Below are 23,456 nucleotides of genomic sequence, written 5' to 3' on the forward strand. Positions count from 1 at the left end.
CAAGTGTAAGTAACAGCATCTAAGAAGAATTAAAATACTTGTTTTTGAAAGACATGCTGAAACTGTTTATGCTAGATCCTTTCAAAAACCTGAATGATTTAGCTCACTACTTTTGTCTTACCTACTTTTTATGGCATACCAGAAACAAACTGATCAAGCACTAGAAGGAAACAAAAATAATAACACTTACTTGTAACTGCTACGTGTCGGTTTGATTTTCCTTCATCTATAGTATCCATAACTTCTTCTGGACTACATACAAAACGTTCTGTGCAACCCTTTAAAAATAAATTTTAAAAGGTAAAAAACCACCGCACCAAAAACCCAGAAGCAGATGATGTACACTAGACATTAAGACAAGAAAACAAATGAGATTGATGCTCACCTTTACATAGGGAACTCTATTTTTGTCCTCATGAACAGAAAGATTGGTCTTTGAAACTGGAAGAGAAAAAGTTCTAAAGCTAAGGTATATATGATTTCTAATGCTAAGGTACATATGATTTCTTTGCAAAATGAATGAGCTTTGTCCAACATACAGAGTCATAGATGTTATTTCTCAGCAACACTTTATAAAAATATACATAAAATAACCACTACTGAAGCTTTAGTTACATAGATTACCTCCATGCTTTCTCATTTTGACGTACCCTTATCACGTATAGGTTATTAGCATACTGCATACCTACACCATAAGCTTTTTCTTAAAATATCTCTGTCTAGAACAATTTATTTTCTATGTTCAATACAAATAAAAGCCTTACCATCCAAAAGGTCCCTTATTTTATCCAAGTATATTTCAAAATATGACACCTAAAAGTGAAAAGGGGAACAAAAAACCAGCATCATAAACCAAAAATACTTTGCCCTTTGATCAGAAAGATCCAGCACGATTATTATGACCTCCCACATAGCACCACACCTAGCTCAAGTCCTTAAGGCTGAACTAAAATACACCTTTAAGAAGAAACTATTCTGATCAAAAGCTTCAAGCACTATCAGTGCTGCCACAGGTTATCAGGATAGCTACCATCAATGTTTAATGGAAACAAGATTAAAGTGTTAACGTAACTCTTCTTTAAGAAGAGTGAGTTACTTCAGAAATAACTCACGTTTCTATTTTCCAAGTTACAGGTATTTGAAACAGATACAGAACATCCATTTAACCACAGACTACTTCCAGTTTTCATATAGATAAAACAAGTAACAATGAAGAAAGGTTTACCTTAATATGAAACTCAAGATTCTCATCCATTGAGTAAATATAATTAAAAATATCTTGCACTATTCTTGGAATAATACCCATTCCATCCGGGTCATGAAGCTTCCCCTTATTAGAAAAAGATATAATAAGTTGAAACATTCGTACTGAATTGAACATCACAAACAGTATCCTGAGGCAAAACAAACAGTTAACAGACAAATTGCTTTTAAAATGCTGACAGGTATGATGTGCTTATTTTATCTATAAAGGAAAATCTTGACCATCTATTTACGTTCATAATTTGCAAGGAGTGAAAAGAACAGCCTCAGAAATCTCTCAAAGTACAAGTAATAATGTACTATTAACATTACTTTTATGTTTCTCATCCTCTTGCTGAGAGCTGAAAAAATACAATTGCCATTCTAAGTTCTAAAAAAACATTTTGGGTATCAAATTGTTGCAACAGAAAGAAAATTAAAATTGCAAGATGAAAACAAGCAGGCATGTTATTTCTAGAAATAAAAGACTACTATAATGAAAAGAGTTAACAGTGACATTAAAAGGAAAATTATTTTAAGATTTCTTACTTCCATAGTGTGTGTCTTTCCGGATGATGTTTGCCCATAAGCAAATATTGTACCATTGTATCCCTCAAGTACATCTAAATGGAAAGAGTATTTTCATTAGGGCTCATTTACTTCTTCTAAAGGAAAGTCAAATGAAACAGAATGCAAGCAGGCAGTTCCTGAAGTGTTCAGCAAGTTAAATCATTCAATGCTTGTGTGTTAGAGCTGTGCTAGAGCTGAGGGGAAGGAAGGTGTTATTCCACGCCCCTTTTATGTGTTACATCATCAACAACTGTGTTTTAGATGTTTACTGTATTAGAAGTATCTGATCTTTCAACCCGAAAAATCAAGACTTCAGAGTCAGGAACAAAAAGGAAACTGATACAACTGCCAGGCTGAACAGACAGTCATCTTATAATTCAGAAGAAGAAACCATACAGAAGAATGCCATAATATAGTCTTCCTTTAGGAAAGTTTAATTGTCCAGTTGTGAAGAGAATGGGCTATGACATTTCAAGCACCTTACTCCTTGGCCATAAGCTTATGTTTAAAATTATGAATGAACCAACCCAAAGTTTTAGATTGAGGGGTAAGGGGACGGTTTGTTCACAAGTCAGTTATTGCACAATCACATCCTGCAAGCAAACTTTTATTTTCAAAAAACAAGCATGAGATACTCCAAATGGCAAAGTCTGTGCCACCTCATCATACCCATAATCCATTTGTACCACCACTAGAGCTCACTTGCCACACAATGTAGCACAGTCTAGAAACACCACACAGAGAAACAGCAATCAGATTTATTGACTGAGGAAGGGCGCACCACTATAATTCTTAGTTAACTCTGGTTTTTAAGGAACAAACTTCTGATCTATCCTGATTACTATTTAATTATTAAAGGGTTAAATACTTAAAGCAGCATGGATTTTTCACAGTAATTCACTTTCCTAATGATCAAAAAAATCCTACATTTACCAAATCTTCTCTTGCCAATAACAGTTGTTACTTCAGGGGTTTCTGACAAGGTTTTTTTAAAGTTGTTTTGAAAGTTGTTTCAATTATCACTGATCTGCTAAAGAAATTAATCCATTTCATTCTCGGGAAACTAACAATGGCTTACTACAACTTACTGTGGTATAGCCTTCCTTGTGATAAAACCTGATTTCCTGAAGTTACTAAGCCAATTCTGACAACTCAAGGTTGGAGAAATTGTACACCCTGATGTGCACAGTGATAAGTCACACTTAAACTTTTAATTACAAAGCTAGAAATGACGTTAAAAAAAAAATCCTCCTTAAATTGTGTATTAAGTAAAGAAGCTTAGAAAAGTTCTATAGCATACACATGATTTCACAAGTTTCCTCCAAAGAAACTCATGAAGAATGTTTTCACCAATAAATTTGAGGAGAAAAACAAAACAAAACAACCCTGAACCTGGCCATAGGAGTTACCTTGATTAAATACTGATAAATTGTTTTAAACAATCTTTTGCAGAGAACTGCAAAAAACCTCAAAACATGACAGGTGTTATCAAATGTTGCAAGTGAGTGAAACAGCAGGTTAAGCATTGACGTTATTCATCAGCTCAACTACAGGATGATTTTATACTGCTACATTTCATGTTGGCTCTTATTAAAGATGCAAAAGGTAAAAGGGAGCAATAGTAGCATCAGTTTTCATCACTGAAATCCACACAAATACGAGACATTTCCTTATGGTCAAAGTTGCCTTACCTTTGACAATCTTTTTAGCACAATCATTGTATACTTGTTCTTGCGATGTGTTTGACTGGAATACACGGTCAAATATATATGGCTTGGACTGGAAAAAAAAAGACATATAAGAGCCATTAAAACAAACAGATAGTGGAAGGTGTTTGGTCATATAGTTTAGAAGTAGCCTATACTGCCTCAGCCCAATCTTCTGGTGGTTTTTTGTTTTTTGTTTTTTTTTTTGTTGTTGTTGTTGTTGTTTTGTTTGTTTTGTTTGTTTTTGTTTTGTTTTGTTGTTGTTGTTTTGTTTTTCGGTTTTTTGGTTTTTTTTAGCACTTGAAGACTGTCGCAAGGAAATTGGTTTATTTAGTGTTGCCTAAATCTTCACTTGCTTGCCTACAAGTAAGGCCTTGAATTACATATTATTTGGTTTTGAAGTGCAATCTAAATAGTTCTCCAAAACTACTCTGCCACATAACATCAATTTACTCAACTTACAAGGTAAACCAATGCCTAGTCTGTACATCTGAAAATCCCTTATTCTCTTGTACTCTGGTAGCAGGTTTGCTTTGGTAAACCCAAATTATTAAAAACAGCTTATACCACATCACACAGAATATACACCTTGGTAATATTTGTTAAAAACCTCAAACCAAAAAGAAACATTCGGATCACCTACAGTCAGCACATGAACTATTTCCCCATACATTATATCCTTATAATTAAAAGCTCCATAAGCAGAAGGAAAAGGCTGCTTGGGAGGACGGGAACTGTTCACTGAAGTCTCATTTTGGAAGACACTACAAGAAGCCGCTCCAATGTATCTTTTTGAAAGGAACGGTGGATTTTGCTTTGTTTTAAAGAGGCTTTCATGACATAGTTCCAAGCAGCTGACAATCCATTAGGCTATGAACTATTATGCTCATCTTACGAAGTTCTAATTTTTTTTTTTTTTCCACTTTCAGAGCTTGATTCGGCAGGTAGCCAAGCAGACAGGCAAGGTTTACAAGGGACCAGGGCCAGTTCCCATTGCTATACTCACTGCCACTGTTAAGTGCTCCTTTTTGCCTACATTTAATTCAGTATCATCCTTCTGGAAGGATGTGTCCCTGGCAAAAAAAAACAAGTGTAGCTTCCACTTTTCACCCACCCACCACATTCCCTCTCCCAGCCTGACCTCCCATCTAGTATGACACCAAACAAAGCTTTTTAGATTCAACACACATCTATCTGCTGAGAGGGCTTATTCGGGTGGATGAGCTCCCTCTCAGAAAAAAAAAATTACAGCATTCACTGTGTAAATACACTGAAGAAACCACAAGACTCAGTAGACAGAAACTATCCCTAAGGTGCCACGGTTTGTCAGAACACTTGTTTCACAGCTGGGAAAACCACACGCTTCCTCAATTAGTCATTTTAGCTTCAAATGCAGCTCAATTTCATATATTCTACAGGTAGAATGGAAGCCATTACATACACTGTAAAATAACTAACAAGTTCAAGTAACCCTGAGGTAAGAAAATGAAGACTGAGAACATGTTATATTAAAAGGTAAGTTGCTGTAGCAAAGATAACACTAGCTATATGTCTTCTTTCCCACTAGCAGTTGTAGTTTCAAAAAGCCTCCAACTTCACAAATATCAATTAGCTACGTTATACACTGCAAGTCATCTACATCACAAAACATTAACCAGATCTGTTTCATGCTCAAGTTCTTCTGCATATGTGCATTCACTGAAATAATATCATTTTGGAGGATCAAATTTACTACTACACATTGGAAAAATACAGCGAGAAAAGCGGCAGTGTCCAACATCACTGCAAACAATCTGTGCTGCATTAGCAATTTGCGTGTTTGTAGCTGTAAGATTTCAACTCTCCTCCAAACTATCGCTCCAGAAAATATATTGATTTTAGATGCATTTGGGGAAGTTCCTAGTTACAGTCTTCTGACAGTCTATGCAGCAACTGGTAATGATATTCACTAGTTCTCACAGATCCCAACATATCTGATCTTTGCTGTTTCAAATAGAGCACGACCAGTGTGAGAAAAGTACCTTAAAATGCAAATGCTATTTTGCATAGTATGTGTGTTTGAATGTATACAAATACATTGTGCAATTCTATATTACTACAGAATATTTTTGATGCCAAATAAAAGATTTATTTACTTCACCAAAATCAAACTTGAACAACTTGCACTAGTCTGCAACCATCCTGCAATTCACAAGTATTTGGATCAGGTTCTGAAAAAGCTTTCCTTTTCTACATTTTTAAAAACCATTTTTAGGGGTTTTTAGTGGTTTTTTGTGTGTGTTTTGTTTGGTTTTGTTTGTTTGTTTTCTATTTGCTGTTATTTTGGTTTGGGTGTAAAAAAAACTTCTGCCAAGCAAAAGTTGACTGAATTGAACTCTTCTTCATTATCTGTGTAAAAGGAAAGTCATGTTTACTAATTTGAGAGTAATCTGTAGACAAAGAATACTTTTAGACTCTACTCTCTAATTGCCATTCAAATGCCTTCATAAAAGAACACAGACAAATTAGTTTCTTTTGTTTTACAAAATGTTAGTCTACAGAATAGCATGTATGATGGATGCCATAGATTAGTAAGAACAGAAAACCAAGTTACAAGGACTTCACTTGGGCAGTAATGCCTTTAATTGATCTTGTTTATTTATACAGTGAAAGCTGCTAGGCACATGACAAATTCCAACTCCCCTCAAGTTAACAACTGCTACCAACATACAAAATTTAATAATTCTGAACAAAAGAATCTTCACAAGGGGTACCCTGTTGACACCATCTGTCATTTTCCCCTCCCCTGCACATGGAAAGCAGAATATTTATTTACATGTCTCCAGTATTAAAATTTCCTAGATGAAACCACAATGCAACTTCAAAGCACTCAAAAATCCAATCACATACTTCACTCCCCTCCCAGGTTGCAATGCATTTATCACACCTATGAAAACCCACTTTAGAGGTACATCCCTGCTCCATCACCACTGAATCAATATCTAACCAAGTAGGTTTAGCCAAGCAGGTTGCATGATAATTATCTTCTGAGGATACAAGTTACTCCCACTCAGTATGGTTTCCCATCTTTGACATCTGCAATGTTACGTCTTATCACTTCTCTTTACAGTCTACTTTCTGCTGTAAACAAAGCTAAAACAGTATTACAGATTACCCTGCCCTAGAAAGCCTCCTCATTACCTTTAAGAGATTAATCAAGAAAGATTAAAGTGTCAGATATTCTTTCTATACCAGATGCCTTTTCTTCCTCAAGTAGTAAACAAGCAGATATTATGATGGAACTGAAAACACAAAAGGTCCAAGCATCATGACCACATGCTGTTTGCACGTGGAAGCAGCAGTATCATGACACGATGCTGCCTTGACATACTGCAGAAAATTTCAGCAAATGCTACTCAAATCCTAAGAAAAAATTGACACATACCACCTATAAGCAACACAAAATATCAAGCAAACAAGCAGAGAACTTCCTCTCTCCAAACAGAGAATTCAACATGTGCATTCGCTCCTCGCCGAGCATTTGTTCCACCAGTGATCAAGTACAGGAAACCTCAGCTCCCATAGGTGTTTGTACTGAAGGGTTGTGGTCCCAGAGCAAAAACGCTGCCAGCGACCTCAGCCCTCAAGAGAGTACATCTGCCAACACAATTTAGTGGTAAACTGAATCACAGTATCACAGAATCACAAAATGTTAGGGATTGGAAGGGACCTCGAAAGCTCATCCAGTCCAATCCCCCTGCTGGAGCAGGAACACCCAGATGAGGTTACACAGGAAGGCATCCAGGCAGGTTTTGAATGTCTCAAGAGTAGGAGACTTCACAACCCCCCTGGGCAGCCTGTTCCAGTGCTCTGTCACCCTCACTGAGAAGTTTCTTCTCAAATTTCAGTGGAATCTCTTGTGTTCCAGTTTGAACCCATTACCCCTTGTCCTATCACTGGTTGTCACCAAGAAGAGCCTGGTTTCATCCTTGTGACACTCACCCTTTACGTATTTGTAAACATTAATGAGGTCACCATTCAGTCTCCTCCAAGCTAAAGAGACCCAGCTCCCCCAGCCTTTCCTCCACTCCCTTAATCATCTTTGTTGCCCTGTGCTGGACTCTCTCCAGCAGTTCCCTGTCCTTCTGGAACTGAGGGGTCCAGAACTGGACACAATATTCCAGGTGTGATCTCAGCAGGATAGAGTAGAGGGGAAGGAGAACCTCCCTCGAACTACTAACCGCCCCCCTTCTAATACACCCCAGGATGCCACTGGCCTTCCTGGCCACAAGGGCACAGTGCTGGCTCATGGTCATCCTGTTGTCCACCAGGACCCCCAGGTCCCTTTCCCCTGCACTGCTCTCTAATAGGTCATTCCCCAACTTATACTGCAACCTGTGGTTGTTCCTACCCAGATGCAATACTCTACACTTTCCCTTGTTATATTTCATTAAATTTTTCCCCGCCCAACTCTCTAGCCTGTGCAGGTCTCTGGATGGCAGCACACTCCTCCCAGCTTGGTGTCATCAGCAAACTTGCTGATAGTACACTCTATTCCCTCATCCAAATCGCTGATGAATACATTGAATAATATTAGCCCCAGTACTGATCCCTGAGGCACTCCACTAGATACAGGCCTCCAACTGGACTCCACACCACCGACCACAATTCTCTGGCTTCTTCCCTTCAGCCAGTTCGCAGTCCACCTCACTACCCGGTCATCCAGACCACACTCCCTCAGTTTAGCTGTAAGGATGCTGTGGGGGACTGTGTCAAATGCCTTACTCAAGTCAAGGTAGACCACATCCACCGCCCTGCCATCATCCATCCATCTTGTTATGTCCTCATAAAAGTCAATGAGCTTGGTCAAGCTCGACTTCCCCTTGGTGAAGCCATACTGACTGCCCCTAATGACCCTCTTATCCCTGATATGCCTTGAGATGGCATCAAGGACAAGTCATTCCATCAGTTTCCCAGGGATGGAGAAACCACCACCAAACATGAGTGAGGTGTTTCTAAGGAAGGGATACAGCAGCCAGGGAGGACAGCTTTCCCTTTACATATTACTATAAGCTAGATATTTGTTTTCTGTTAAATCATCATACCAGCATAATCTGAAAAACTTCTATATTATTCAACATTTAATGGAATCAAATTAAAAAAAAAAAAAAAACTTCAAAGAGTAACACCGAAAGAATACTAGTGTTTCAGCCACAAACTGCAGTTTCTGATTCATGTTTAAGTTGCACTGTAGACATTAAGCATTTTTATTTGTGTGTTTCTAATTAAATGGTACTTTCCTTCACACTGGCAAAATAATTTTTAAAAAGGTTGTTTTAAGAATGCACCATGTTTCTTGCTTTTATACAGTCTGGCACAGCCTTTCGTTCAGCAGCGCACATGGATAAAGTTTTCCTTTTGAATAACCTGCTGCCAAAAGGTGCAGTAATAGCAAGTGATCTTCATTAATCTGATTCTAACATAACTTACACCCAGCCTTGTTCTCATTTACTATCCAAGATTAGTTTAAAAGATAATGAAAAACTGTCTCAAGCTTTTCTCAGGATCACAGGGGTTACACCTTACACATTAAAAAAAATAGTACTCTAAACCAATAAGAAAATACAGGCAGGTAGCCACATTTGTTTCTTAAAAGTCACAGAAATAAGGAATACAATGCGATCATTACTAGAAACGTTCGGACAACAGAGGCATATTGTCCATTTGTGTGAATGCCCATAACACCTTGCCACTTCAGTCATTTGACAGAACTGTTTTCAGTCTAGGCTTCAGTCTGAAATCACCCAATGTCACTGTATTCAGTAACCTGTCTTATCTTTTGGACAGTTGTGAGACGAGCAGTACTAGGCATAGAAATGTTTTTAACTAAGAAGTATAGATATGTTATGCAGAACTATAAAGCTACTCAGTTGCAAGTAGTTTTGCATTTGAAAACACAAAGGACATAATCATATAAACCTGCTATTCCTCCTGGTTTCATCTTACTCAAAAGTCTGAAATTGATGAGCAAATTGCTACAAATTTTCATGCATAGGTACATTTCTGATATTTAGCGAAGTCATATACTTGTAACGAGTCATCTTATTATCTGTTTTAACAAAACCCTTACATTTAATTAACAGGAAGAGCCATTACAAACAAAATATTTAATATTAAAGAGGAAAGAAGACCCCTTTAATTCATAATTTAAAAGTTCTCTACTAGTCAAAAAAGTTTTGTCCTGCAGAAGGGCAATACTTTTTCCACAGTTTACTCTTCAAAACAGACCAATACCGTACATCTCCTCAAACTGCTGTTACGCATTAGCTACAATTAAAACAAGTATTTTACCTAACACAAATCCAAATGACCGGCTTGTCCAGAAAGACAACCGTGCCAATAATTACACGAGCTAGGAAGAGAAGGGAGGATAGATAGCTCAGAGATGACAGGGGAGTCAGCGAAGGAGGAGGGTTTGGTGATAGTCACCAATTTCCCTCCCCACCCTTCTCCGCAGCAGAGTCAAACCTGCGGTCTGTTATAAGCTCTGCTCCCAGTTTTCACCTCCCATGTCCCAGCACAGGCAACTCCCAGGCATTATTAAAGAAGCTGTTCCAGCACAGACCCAGGTGCACACAGGTTTTTAAGTCCTTCACACAGCTGGGAAAGGAGCTATAAAAAAGTGGCTCCATTATTGTTCAACAGGAAGCCAGTACAACATGTAGCAATAAAGACACATATCAAACTGCTGAAGGTAACCAAACTGCTTACTGGGGAGTGTTTTTAGAAACTGTTTCATGAGAAAGACTGTTGCTGTTCCTGTCCTCCCTTGGGCATTCAGCAACACAAACAAGAGGTGGCTGGTTGCAGCCTCAGCTTGGAAGGTTCATAACTTTGTAAAAACTCAGCTTGTTAAATACGTAAATAAACTGTAAGTTAAAGCAATTGTTTCAAAAGTTGTAGAGAATCAAGTCATAACTTGGAGAATACCAATTTTGTCATACATCCACCATCATAAAAACAAAATCACAAGATTAAGACTTTATGAAACAGAACTCGAATACTGTCACTGTTACTCAGTCTAATAATTTGGGGGGGGGCATTTTTCTCAAAGTCAGGCACAGCACGTCCTAGACCTAGGACCACCAAAGGATTTTTTGTTGTGATTTTTACCAATGCAGAAAACACAAAATTACAGCTGTAACACTGAATACTAACCCCGGGCAGAAAGCTGTACATGCTCCCTCAGGAACATGCCATCAGACTGTTCTACTCAGATACAGCACCATTCCAGACCAATTTACATTTTAGATATTTTTAAAGCATGCTGAAAGAGCATTTAAACAATATAAGTTCTTTTGTTCTCTTTAGACCAGAACTACTGAAAGATCATGTGGAAAAATTATTTTTGAGAAGTCAGAAAACATCACAGTTCCTAAACTTAATTGTGGATTTTAAACAGAATTTATAGTGTCACAATGAATGAGTATTCCTTGATGGAAGTGAGATCATTTGTTCTAGTCAAATTTTCCATTTTCCAGGCTTGGTTCCTTACTCTGAGGAGTTTACCTGCACAACCACAGGAAGAACAGATGTACTCCAAGATACCAACTCAACAGCTGAAATAACCCCAAATTACCTCATTTCACAAGCATGCTATCATTCTTGCAGATCCAGACTAATGAAATTCCATATTTTATTGACAAGTTCAGTTGAATATTAATAGACTAGAGCACTGGTATTTAGTAAATCATACTAAAAAAAAGAAATATTTTATTAACTGGCCTCCTTCACCTTCAGATTCTGTGTGAAAAAGGTATTATTGGTAGCCTGAAGAAACAATATAAAAAACAAAATCTGGCATCCAAAGTGGCATCCAAGTTACTTTCAGCAATGCAGAACAAGCACTGCATGTAGAGAGAAAAGTATTTATATGAAAACACATATTAAAAGTTAGCAAAAAAACCCCCAAACATTGGGAATAAAGTGTGTTTGTACAATATCAACCAGACAATAAACTACTGTACTTTATTATTTTCCCTTATAACATCCAGATTGCTTTATAACATGTCTCATATTTTGCAAGGTGACTTCAGTTAAAATACATTTACAAACATGTAATAAGTCAAATTGAATGTTTATTCTGATTTAAAAAAAAAAAGTTATCGGGCGCAGACTGATTTACAGATCACAACCACCAATGAACCGGAGCCTGTAGTGTTGTTCTGCATTTTCTTCCTCCAAGAAAACTCTCTGCATACAATTACTTCGCAGGTAGCTCCCAAGCACGTATTTAGCGGTCAAACCCATCACGGTGTCCCAGGGCAGGCCCATCCCAGCCGGGACACGCTGCAGGGCTCGCCCGCCGTTCTCCGCTCAGTAACCCGCGCATTTCCCGCGGACACACCGGAGCGCGCCCCGCGGCCCTTTGTCACAGGTTCCCTGAGCTGCCGCCACCGACGTGTCCCGCCAGCCCAGCGCCCACTGCTCGGGGACCTCTGGCCCCACCGGCTCCTGATCTTTGCCCGGCCGTACCCGCACCCGGACCAGCCGGCCCCTCCACAGCCCTGCCTCCCCTCCTCCCCTTCCCCTCCCCGCGCCAAAAAAAGGCCGCCCCCCTTCCCGAGGCGCCCCTGCCCGCCCGGCCCCGCCGTCCCGCTCACACCGCGCCCAGCCCCGCGGTACCTGACCCCGCCGACACCCCCTCCCCCCGGCGCTCCCCTCGCCCTTCCCGTCCGGGGCGGCCCCTCACCGCGATGACGACGGTGTCTTCGCCCTGAAACTTGGCGACGTACTTGTCGCCACGGGCCACTTCGGACTCGTTGAGGGGCCTGAAGCGACACATCACTTTGATGTTACACTCCGCCGGGTCCGCCATCTTAGGCCACCGCCGCCTCCGGGGCGCTCAGTTCCGCCGCCACCCGCTGCTGCCTCGACACCGCCCGCTCCAGCGGTCTCCCAAGCCGCCGTTGCCGCCTCTGCCGAGAAGCCTGCGCCCGCCCGAGCAGAAGGGAACAGGGAAGGGCTCCTTCCTGGCCGCCGCCGCCACCTCCCGCTCTCACTTCCTCCCCAATATGGCAGCCATGGCGGCGCCTGCAGCCGGCAAGTCCTGGCCCCCCCTCGCCGGGCAGAGGCGGTGCCAGCGGCAGCGCAGGGAGGGTGACGTCACCCTCTGCAGCGCCCAGCCCCGCCCCCTCAGCCGGAACCTGCTGCGCAGGCGTGGAGGTGCACGGGCGGCCCGGCCCGGCTCCACCGTCGCTTTACAGCGCAGGCGCGAAGCCGTTGCTGGGCTGGCGGGACGGCTGCCGCCCGCGGCCTGGGCGCCCATAGGGCTGCCGTCGGTTGAGGGGGCGGAGCTGTGGGAGGGGCGGGGCTTGGGGGGGCGGGGCTTCACCTCAGAGGTGGGAGGAAGGTGCGGCGGGGAGGGTGTTGGAGGCGCTCCACCTTCTCAGGGAGCGGGTTTGCTGCAGCACGGCGGGGGTTAACCTCGGGCGAGGTGCTGCGGGAGGGATGGAACCCGTGCTTAGTCGGCTTTGTGGGGAGCGGTCGAGCCCCGCTTTGCGCGGGGCGGGGCGGCAGCGGCATCGTTCTCCTCAGCGGGCTGCGCTGCCGGCCTGGAGCAGATCTGGTTATAACTGAGTTCTGTAAGTGCGCCTGAAGACGGGGTGCGAAGTGAAGGCTTAAAGCAGACGGTTGAATCAGAAATCCCCGATATATATATATATATATATACATATATGTATATTTAGTTTACTTTATTGCAAGTTTATTTATTATGGGTGGCCCTAATTCTAGTCAATCAAAACTTATGAACTGTCTAGACCAGGGGTTTTCAAACTCATTTTCACCGGTGGCCACATCAGCCTCATGGTTGCCTTCAAAGGGCCAAATGTAATTTTAGGATTGTATAAATGTAGGAGTAGTTGCATTTGTACAAAAAACGTCAGGTAAACCGTCCTGATCAGAGATTCTCAAGTGTCTTATGAGTTTACAACTATACCTCTTAACATCCAGATATGAACTTTACAACTGGGACAAGGTACAAACTCACAGCTTGCTAGGTTAAGTCTGCTTCCTGACAGAAATCACGATTTGTACCGGAAATTTTTCAAATATCCTTGAAGTTAATGGAAAAAAAAAAAAGGAGCCTTTCTCTTAAATTGGTAAATTTTAGTAGACCAGAATGACTTAGAACAGCAATATCCTTCTCTTAAAATATTCTCATTTTCATTAAAGAAGAGAAAATACTGTGAATTTTAACAGGGACCATCTGAAATCAGGCATCCTCCATTTTCAAGACCCTTCTTGGTTTAGGGATTACAGTGGTGTATTTTCACTTAGGATAGGTGTGCAAGGTGAATGCTGCTTCAAAACTACATGACAGAAGATTTACCTCATAATCTAGTTTCACCTACAGCTTCTTTTCACACAGTAATACAAGAATATTTTTGTGCCTAGTTTATCTCATGAGGTAAGCTAAGCCTTCTAAATTGAGTTCATGTTGTAACAAGTTTATTTTTCTGCTGTGGTTAAAAATTCTGCAGGACTGTGCTGTTGTAACCAGGACAGAAACAATTACACTTCCTCACCTATCAGTACTTGTGGAAATAGTTGTCTGGGAAAGCCGAGGTATATACTCAGTCTTTTGAAGGTGCAGTGCTGCTCCACAACATCTAGCATATGATATGTATAGACATCTGTCTACAATTCTGTTTTGTTTTCAATAAAATGTTTTAAGCATCATTATTACCCTTGAAGGATCAGAAAACCTATTTTTGTTGTTTGCCATTTCAGAAATTATGAATTTATATTGCAGTCAGCAAGATATTTTAGTGCATCTAACTCAACTATTTCTGGGCTTATTCACATGTGTATGGCAAGGGATGTTCTTATGCAGCTGCTGGATTTGGATTCTCACAGATTTTTAGGTTATCTCTTTCATGAAAGGTGTGCAAATGATTTACTATTTTTTCAGTTAGTTTGCTTTCATATATGAGGAAAAAGAAATGCTAGCTGCAAAATGAACAACTTCATGATTATTACTCCCACAAGTAAATGTTTCAGCTGCTGATATGTGCTTTATCCCATCTATTTAAGAAACTATGAGTTCTCACTGTCCTTAAGCAGCGAAAATGTATCATTAGCTACACTTGCTGACATACAGTACCCCATGAAAGAACATTGCAGTAAAAGAAGAAACCTCGTATTGACGTGGTTCTCGAGAAAATAGATGCTTGGGCTTGCTACCTTTTCAATGACAGCATACAGGCCACAAAGACAACATAGACACATGAATAGGTTATTACTCATTTTACTGATGTTGAAACAAAAAGTGTCAGCATGTGTGAACTATCTAAGCTGATGGTTCTGTGCAAACAGGAGAAGTGACTGATGATGTCTCATACTGGCTGTGGGAGCCCTTGCTAAATGAGCCCTGCTGAACTGAACATGTGTGCTCGCATATCTGTTTCAGGTTTTCTGCCATGAAGTTTCCCTTCTCTGATCTGCTGTTCAGAATACTCAGCAATTGGCCCTTCACATGACCTACTTGAGGTGTGACACAGCAGTACAGTGCTCAGAGGGCAGTGTGTTATCTCCATTGGTGCTGGCATATGCCAAACAGCAGTCTGGAGGACTGGGGTTTAAAGATGCAGTGTCACCTTCTTGAACAACGAAACAGAGACCAAACATTGTGGTGAGTTTCCCTTTTGGTCACAATTACAAAATATTCCTTCTTTGACAACTGGAAGTATTTTACTGTCTTCTGTATTGTTATGGAATGTCTGTAGCATGCTTTTTTGATCAGTTAGAATAAAATACTCTTTTTAAAAGTAATCTGTTGTAATAAGTTGTCATAAAAAGTGAATCTGTTTTTTAAGCCTAGCATGACCACATAAATCAAATTAATTAATACTTTAATTAATTTTTGTCTTTTAGTTCATTAATCTTGTTTCTTTCCATTTCTAATCTGTGCAATAAACATCTAGAAGCTCTTTTATGGTTTACAGCTCCTTTAGTTCTCCAGTCTTTCTTAGCAACAGAAGCATGTTAAGCAAAGGGAATTGGCAAACCTGGGCCTTAGAGTGAAGCTATATCTGGATAATGATGTAATTAACCACCAAAATTGTTCCAGCAGAGTAAAAGTGATCTTGATTTGGTCTTAAAAGCATACTACATATTCAAATAAGTCTTTAAACCAGGTGTTTGTGGAGAAGCAAATTAAAGCTGCTTTCTCCTGCCATTTAAAAATTCTGAGATTCATCAGTGGACAGTACTTGTTGACATTCAGTGTTCCTAATGCAAACACAAGTGCTCTTCTCATTTTAATTTGCAATGTGCTGGGAAAATACAGCACATGACTTCTGAGAATTTAAGGTGCATTCCAGGTCAAATTTATTCCAAATTTGCAAGTCAATTTTTAGGACAAAAGAATTATTAATCTACCAGATATGGTGTACCTCAAACAAAATTATTTATTTCAATAAAAGCTGTTAAGATGATTTATGAAGTCTAACATCATTACCTGACACTGGAAAAGCATAATTAAAAGTAACAAAATTTCGGATAGCTTATTCAAATACATTTTAAAGTATTTGTGTCTGGTCAACTCAGCAGGTTGGCAGATGGAGTTTAGGAGCCTAAGATACTATTGGAGTCCAACTAGATTATCTGCAGCTCTCATTCAGTTACAAAATTATAAAGCTTCTTTTCACTCCAGCAAACAATATGATGTAGACTGTATCCCCTGTTCCAATCAAGTTTAGGCTTTTTTGTGAACTAGGAGGATGAAATATACTTTGGAGATGCATTTGCTGATACACATTAACTTCTTCTTGACAAAAAGATGAATAATTCTAGAAATCAGATTTATTTTTACTTTTTAACTGGAAATGCATAAACCTCTATTTTTTCCCAATCATGAAAATCATATTTAATTATTTCTGATAGTGTTAGACTAATTAAAAGCAAAAGCAAGCTCTGGGAATAGTATCACATCTTAGATGTTTATATTGGCTAATTTGTGCAAATTCATGCAAACATCTTGTCAGCTCGCTACCTAAAGCATTGACTCTGAATTCTCTTTGAAGAAAGAACACACTTTTGAACTTTGTTTGTATTTTTAGCCATTAAAAACATCCGGCATCTGTTGTCTGAAACATCATGTCATAAACCCCTATTCTCAGTTGCTTTTCATTTTTTATAACCCTTACTAAATTCACCATTGGATTTTGTTTTAGCTTGCTGAATGCCTGTCTGAAGCAATTTTTTTACAGTTGTGGCAAAAATGGTTTACATGGTTTACATGTTTCAAAGAGTGAGATCATATATGCATTGTTTGCCATTGTCACTAAAGGAAAACTCTTGTAACCATTTCATGTGGGAGTTATAGCAGAGAACATAAGGGTCAAAATTTGTTAGGGAAACCCACGGCAGGCTCTGCTTTTGATTATCTAAAACTACTCGAGACTGACTTTGGTGGAAAAAACCTCATCTGAACATGTTCTTTGGAATACTCCTGAAGCTTTTACCAGAGATGAGACCTCCGTCCCATCGCAGCTACTGTCTGTGACTAATGTGTATATAGGAATTACTGAACACATGAACTTGCTCCATGTCTAGGCAACAGGGGTTTAGCAGGCTTTCCTTTTGCATTCTTCATATTGGACTTGGGAGCTGGAGCTGAAGGCAAGGAGCATGACTTTCTTGAAGTCAAGAGGAAGGAAGATGTTTTCTTCACAGAAGGAATGGGGCGAAGTAGTTGGGATAGAAAAGGCAAAGTGGAAGAGCCAAGTTTGGGGACATGAGTAACAGGCAGACAAGCCTGTTTGCTGCAGGAGCTCCTTCAGCATCAAGAATAGGATCTAAGATACCCCAGTTTCTCCTGTGTGCAAATGTGGAATGCTTCAGCAAAACAGGTGAAGCTCAGACAGTACCTACACAGAGGGAAACCGCCCTATAGCTACCATGTGCTTTGTGAGTGGAAGGGCCAGGGGCAATGAATGTCAAGTGCAATTGTGGGAGTGTCTGTGTGGTAACTGAGGTACTCCAGGAAAGAGTTGGCTCGGGTGCTGCAGAACAAAATTGATGCAGGTATGGTGTAATATAGAGAAATCTCCAGGCTTTTTAAAAGACAAATTATGCACTGCACAAGCTTTGCAAAAATTGGCATCCAAATGTTTAAAAAGGACACAAAATTGTTCTTGGCTGATCCACCCATAAAGATATGGTATTGACAGGAACGATGGTCCTACAACAGCCTGATTTCAAACCACTGATGGTTCTGAACATTATTGCATCTGAATATTATCGCATCTCAGGTTGCATCCAAAAATAACAAGAAATCCCACTGATTCTGCCACATACTTAGCTGGTGGTGAAACCGGCATTTCGTAGGAAGCAGAGACAAGATTCTTACCTGAGGTGCAAAATGGAAGTCAGCCTTAACTCTGTAACAACAGTGTATTCAGAACACAACATTTTTCTTTGTCCCCATTTTAGAGGTTTTTGTTTTGTTTGGGTTGTTTTCTTCCTGTTTGGCTTCAATTTTGTTTCTCTCTTCACTGCAGGATTGCTCTTCTGAAGGAGCATATCCCAGTAACTTCGCCTGGAAGTAGCAAAAGCGTGGATAAAAGATTTGCATTTGAAAATATAGGCCTGCTTGTTTGTTCACTTCTAAATGCAAAAAATCTAGGGGACACAAGTTACATTATGAATTCTACAAGCAACAATAGATCCAAAGGTCGTGCCTCCTTTGAAGGGTCAGTCACAACTCCATATTGATATGGTGCATAGATTGCCTTGCTTTATTAATCTAAGTGCCTTTATGTGCCAAAGCCCATCAGTCTAATACAATCCAGGTTAGGTCATAGCTAATTTGTCTTCCTTCAGGCCCCAGACTCGGAGAAACGAAGGAATGGAAAGCAGGTTGAATGACAAGGGAATGTCAAGCTACGTATTATGATCATATATCTATATGATATGTTTCATCTATAAAAATACACTAGTGTCATATAGCTTACGTACTTCAAAGTGCATCACAGTGTCTCCAGTGGTCTCATACTGCTGGCTGTAAGGGTGTCAGAAATTGTATGCAATGTCCCATCTTCAGTGTGGAGCAGCAAATCCCTGGGTCTTTTTTTTGGGGGGGGTGAGGGGAGCTTCTGTCTGTCTTGAGATTGTGCAGGTGATTCAGCAAGGTCCTATGTTCAGTGATTCAAAAAAAAAATTTGATGGGGCTTCTAGAGTCTTCCCTGACACTTTTCCCTCCACTGTGATGAGTATTTCATCAGGTACTTGCAAAAAAAAAAAGTCTAAATTCATGTATTTTTCTGAATTTGAACTTACAGGTATCAAAAGAATAAAAAAAACTCCTAAATGTAGCAGTTTGATCCCCATCTTTTCATATGTTTCTTCAAAATCTAAAGCTCAAAAGATTTTAGCACTTGGGAAGGTCTACTTGATTTCTCAGGGAAGGACCTAAAAAGCTTGCTTGAGCAGAGCTAGCATCTTGCCTTCCTTCTTGTTTGTTAATTCTGATGGCCAACGGACCAAGGTTGTGGTGCTTCAATCAGCCAATGAAAATCAAAGATAGAATTAGTTTAAGATGTATGGGGTTGGCCTCCCACTGATATTGTTCCAAAAAATTATACCTGGCTAGATCTTTTTGTTCAGTTCCTGCACCAAAAAACATCAGTGTCTATGACTGTTAAAGGAAACGGTGTTTTTCACAGTCACTACACAGAGACAGAAAGTGATTGTAAAATCCATATTTGCTATTTAAGTGTCATTCTGTTTAAAATATGATTATGCACAGCTTTTACTCAGCAAATTTGAAACATGCTTTTATACTCCAAAATATAATGTCTGAAATCTATTGGCAAAAATATATTTTATGAATCTGTGCTTTATAAGCTCTGCAGAAATAATGTTGGAGGAGAGGAATCCAAACCTTTTCCTAGTTCTTTTAACAACAGAATTATCTCAATTCTGACGTTTATTCTTGGTGACAGCACATGAGATATGCAGAACAGAGCTGACTTTCAGAGTCCAGTTTGAAAATGCTGGACTGAAAGCCTTTTTTCAAGTTGTATGCTGAAGAAATTTCTCTGGCAGTGGTAAACAAACCATTCACAGGGTGAGAGAGTGGGACAACTGTGCTTCAAAATCAACGTTTTGTACTATGTTCCTGCTGATCTCACACAAAGTCACCATCCTGACTTCTAATCTTGCCATAAATGGATGTGTACCTTGCATGCAGAAAATTTAAAGAGTCTTCTCCAGTCTTCTCAGCTGGAGAGCTGCCCTAAGGGAAGGGTGCGGGGTGTGTGTGCATGTGTGCACATGTAGTTGTCACAGTGCAATTCATAGAGTTTTCTGCTTTTCTTTGGAGTCATATTTTCATCAAGCTCATTTACTGTGCTGTCCACAGGATACAGTAGAGAGGTTTCATCAGCTTTTCAAGATGTTAAGTAACAGTCTGTCTTTTTTTTGGTTTTTTTTGGATGCTTGTGAGATCTTACAACATGGAGCTCCTATGTGGGAAAGCAGCAGTTTTTAGTAGTTATTCAGAAGCTTTGGTGCTGAAGTGCTGATCTAGCACACTAAGGAGTGGCTGAGTAAAGGAAAGAAAATCAGGTAAGGGATGAGACAGGTACTAATCACTTTCTGGCAACATCTACAGAGCTTTTGTCATCAGAAGTGAAGTTCCGTCGCATCTGAATTTCATTCATGTAGGCTGTCAGTTTTCAGCTTTTATATAGCCCTACCCTGTCTATTCAGCCCTGTAATGGTTTTCCCTGACTTATTTGTTGCTTTCCTGATGTCCAGCAGTCATCTCAAGCAGTTCAAAAAAGAGTATAGCTAATATAATCTTTCTTGCCCCTTGCTTTAATTATATTTAATTCTCTCTTCCTTAAGTAACTTCACAGCATGAAAGATCATTGGTTTTGTGTTCTGTGATTTATGTGACTTTGCCACTGTTTGTTTATCTGTCCTTGCCTCTCCTCATGGTTTTCCTGTCCTCTTTTCTCTGGTAGTGATGGCAGGATACAGATTTTCTCTCGGAGTTGTCACAGTGCTTTCTACAGCATCACTCCAGATACCAAATCATCTGGAAGAATCACTTCTGTCCTGATGTCTACTAAATTGTTGAATAATATTGGCAAAGACAAAAGAACGGTGAGAATAATTTCTGAAAACCCTCTTATTTCTGATACTGAGAGGTATAGATTCATCCTCAAAGCTATTAATCCTTTCGACTGTCGTACTTCTAAGTTCTTCTTCCCTCAATGACCTTGTTGTTTTCCTAGTTGTTTGGAGAACATTATAGAGCATTGCCAGAAATAAAGAGAAAAAAATGGAATAGTGAAACTGAAATTGCCGTTGTGATTCCCACACCTCGTAAATAATTGTATTCTGATTTGTCCGTATGTACCTCTTTCAGAAACCATAGTAGCATCATTCCTGGCAAAGAATGTTTCCTTCCTTGGTTACAGCTGTGAAGACAAGGTTTGTACTTAAATGGAAAAATAAGGAAATTGATTGCTCAGTTGGTATAGTCTCTGTTGTTTGAATCCCCAAAAGCATTAGACTTGCCACCAACTAAAAGGGAAGAAAACATCATGAAATTTTCTATAAGGTTTATGCCTTTTAAAATGGAGAACAGTGCCCCTTGCAGTAGCTTGAGTTTACATAGCATATTGTGAGCAAATTTAGAATTTTCTATATGCCCTTTGGTCTGGCCAAGCATTGAACAGGGAGCACACATGGGTGATAGATCTCTTCATTCCTCTGAATATGGTTCAATGATGTAGGGTTAAAGATTTGACTCGGAGACTGTGTGAGGGTTAGGAGAGGAGAAAAGGCCTGGGGGCTCGGAGGAAGGAAGCTGAAGCACGTGGTTCACTGGCTGTTGAGACCTGGCAGATCAGCCTGTAGATCAAATCTACGGTCACTGTAGATTTGAAGCCTTGTGTGGCCTTTAGTTCCTCTTATGTTGTCCACCAGACTTCTACTTGGTGGTGGCTCAGCAGGTTCATATGCATGGACCTTGTGTGGCCACACTGAGATCACTAGGACTAGCCATGTCAGCTGTTGTTCACTTGAGATATAGATATATATGCGTACTCAAAATACGGAGCATAGCACAGATAAGTACTGGTTTTGTAGCCTGTTCAGAAATGGAATTCTTACAGTGAGAACTTCATTTGCATGAGGACTATCATGGTTTTTTTTTTCCTTCCAGTGCTGATATCTTGTGTTGATATTAGTTCCCAAAGGGATGGAGGAGTGCCTTGATACAGGCAAATTTAAAACATCTGGAAATAACTTAAATGAAACTTTGACAGGAAATGCTTTCATCATAATCAGTGAAATACTTTTAGATACCTTGTAAAATAGTTTTATAGGTAGACTTTAAAGGTCTTCAGAATATTTTCTAAAGTTAAGATGTATTTGAAATTAGTTGAGCTGATGTCAAACTTCTAGTCTGAGACATCAACAGTCCATGTATGCTGTAGGCCCAGTTTACATTGTTCTTAGCACTGGTCAGAGTTAGCAGCCTTGTAACAGGTATCTGTATGGGTATCAGGGTCCTTTTTCAAGGAACAACAGGCCCTTCTATGTTTCTGTTATAAAATTCCATCTTTGTTTACCTGTTAGTTCTAAGCCTTCTCAGCATAATCTTTCTTTTTACTTCCAAGTCGATAATATTGGTGTTTTCCATTTTCAATAGTTTAATTCCCCTATTTTCAGAGATACCAACATCATTAACAATATGCTGAAGTAATTTTAGTGCAGAAAATTTACACTTCTACTGTTATGCACATTTGTCATTATTGAAAAGTACATAATTTGTATTTGTTTACTTTGCAAATATAAAATCAATATTTTGTATATGATATTAAAATCGTACATATATCTCTCACTACTAATAAAATTAAGTACTGATAATTGAGTATCCAGAACACATATTATTCCCCAAACTCATTTAAAAATGAGAGAAGAAATCACATTTCTTTAATTCAGTTGAAGTTTCTGGAAATCTTCCCTCTCTAACATTATCAGTGTCTTATGGTTCACAGTGGCATAGGTAAGTAGCAGACCTGTATGCTTTGAAAAAAGTCGGGCATATATGTATTTTGCATTTATTCTACAATTTTCTACATTAATTGTATCACTCTTTTATGCACTAATTGACTATCTGGAGAAGCAGTCCTTTTTGTGTAAGGATTACAGATTACCCTTATTACAGACACATCGGTTCTACTTCATTGCTGGAAGGTACAATCTGATCTACACAAAGCAGCACTGGTTGCTGTTATTTTAGACATAACATTTAACAGAATAATGTAAGGGTTAACACACAAGTTCATGTTGTTTTAATAGAAAAAATGCATTAAATTCCTGTTACATTCCCCATGGCTAGATTTCCCTGGGAAAAGATAGACAACAATGGTACATTGTTCTAAAAAACTCAAAGTGTTTTAAGATGAAGGTCGATAAGTTTATGGATGGGGATCACAAAATAAGAACAACTCTGAAGTTAGAATTAAAGGTTGAGATAACAGTTCTTTTGTATCCAATTTGTTATTTGGGCTGGTACCCAAATGCCTGTTTGGGAGGAGATTTTGTGTGTTTGCAATGTTTTAGTCTCCCATTACAGGACTTGGGTAGCTTAGTTGGGAGTTGGGTAGGGGATGGTGGGTTTAATGCTCGGTGAGATGCGCTGCTCTTGCTTCTGGTGTCAGAAGTTCTTGAAACATCTGGGAATCTTTTGGTCAATTTACTTCCAGTTCTTACTACTGTCATGGTGCTGGGACATGATCACTCCTGCTTTCTGCATACAGTACACCAGATTTGTAGCTTTTGTCATTTTTCTCTGTGTCTCGAGTCCACAGGCCGTCAGGAACTGTGTGCACCCTGAGGCGTAGGCTTCTTCATGGAGTAGTTGTGTGGCTC

The 23,456-nt window shown here is 39.6% G+C and overlaps 1 protein-coding gene and 1 long non-coding RNA gene across 5 annotated transcripts in view; one reads left to right on the forward strand and one right to left on the reverse strand.

Annotated features, from left to right (window-relative positions):
• Positions 1-12,632, reverse strand: part of KIF5B (kinesin family member 5B) — a 35,046-nt gene extending 22,414 nt beyond the window's left edge. The window contains exons 1-7 of one of the 2 annotated variants that reach the window (XM_065830228.2): positions 12,250-12,632; positions 3,504-3,591; positions 1,792-1,865; positions 1,226-1,330; positions 765-813; positions 386-441; positions 191-278 (exon numbers count right to left, since the gene is read on the reverse strand). In XM_065830228.2, coding sequence (XP_065686300.1) covers positions 191-278; positions 386-441; positions 765-813; positions 1,226-1,330; positions 1,792-1,865; positions 3,504-3,591; positions 12,250-12,375 — 586 coding nt within the window. In that variant the 5' untranslated portion in view covers positions 12,376-12,632. The remainder of the gene's footprint in view (positions 1-190; positions 279-385; positions 442-764; positions 814-1,225; positions 1,331-1,791; positions 1,866-3,503; positions 3,592-12,249) is intronic. The other variant, XM_065830227.2, reaches the window with a different exon arrangement.
• Positions 12,633-14,778: 2,146 nt separating this feature from the next.
• Positions 14,779-22,010, forward strand: LOC139827451 (uncharacterized). Of its 3 annotated transcripts, none has more exons than XR_011737991.1 (4): positions 14,779-15,192; positions 18,065-20,132; positions 20,534-20,675; positions 20,941-22,010. It is a non-coding gene; the product is annotated as an uncharacterized lncRNA (long non-coding RNA). The 3 variants fall into 3 exon arrangements; XR_011737992.1 differs by having other exon boundaries at positions 18,065-18,256; positions 20,011-20,132; positions 20,534-22,010; XR_011737990.1 differs by having other exon boundaries at positions 20,534-22,010.
• Positions 22,011-23,456: the final 1,446 nt, after the last annotated feature.

This window comes from Patagioenas fasciata, chromosome 2 (genome assembly GCF_037038585.1).
Source record: "Patagioenas fasciata isolate bPatFas1 chromosome 2, bPatFas1.hap1, whole genome shotgun sequence".
NCBI classification, from domain to species: Eukaryota; Metazoa; Chordata; class Aves; order Columbiformes; family Columbidae; genus Patagioenas; species Patagioenas fasciata.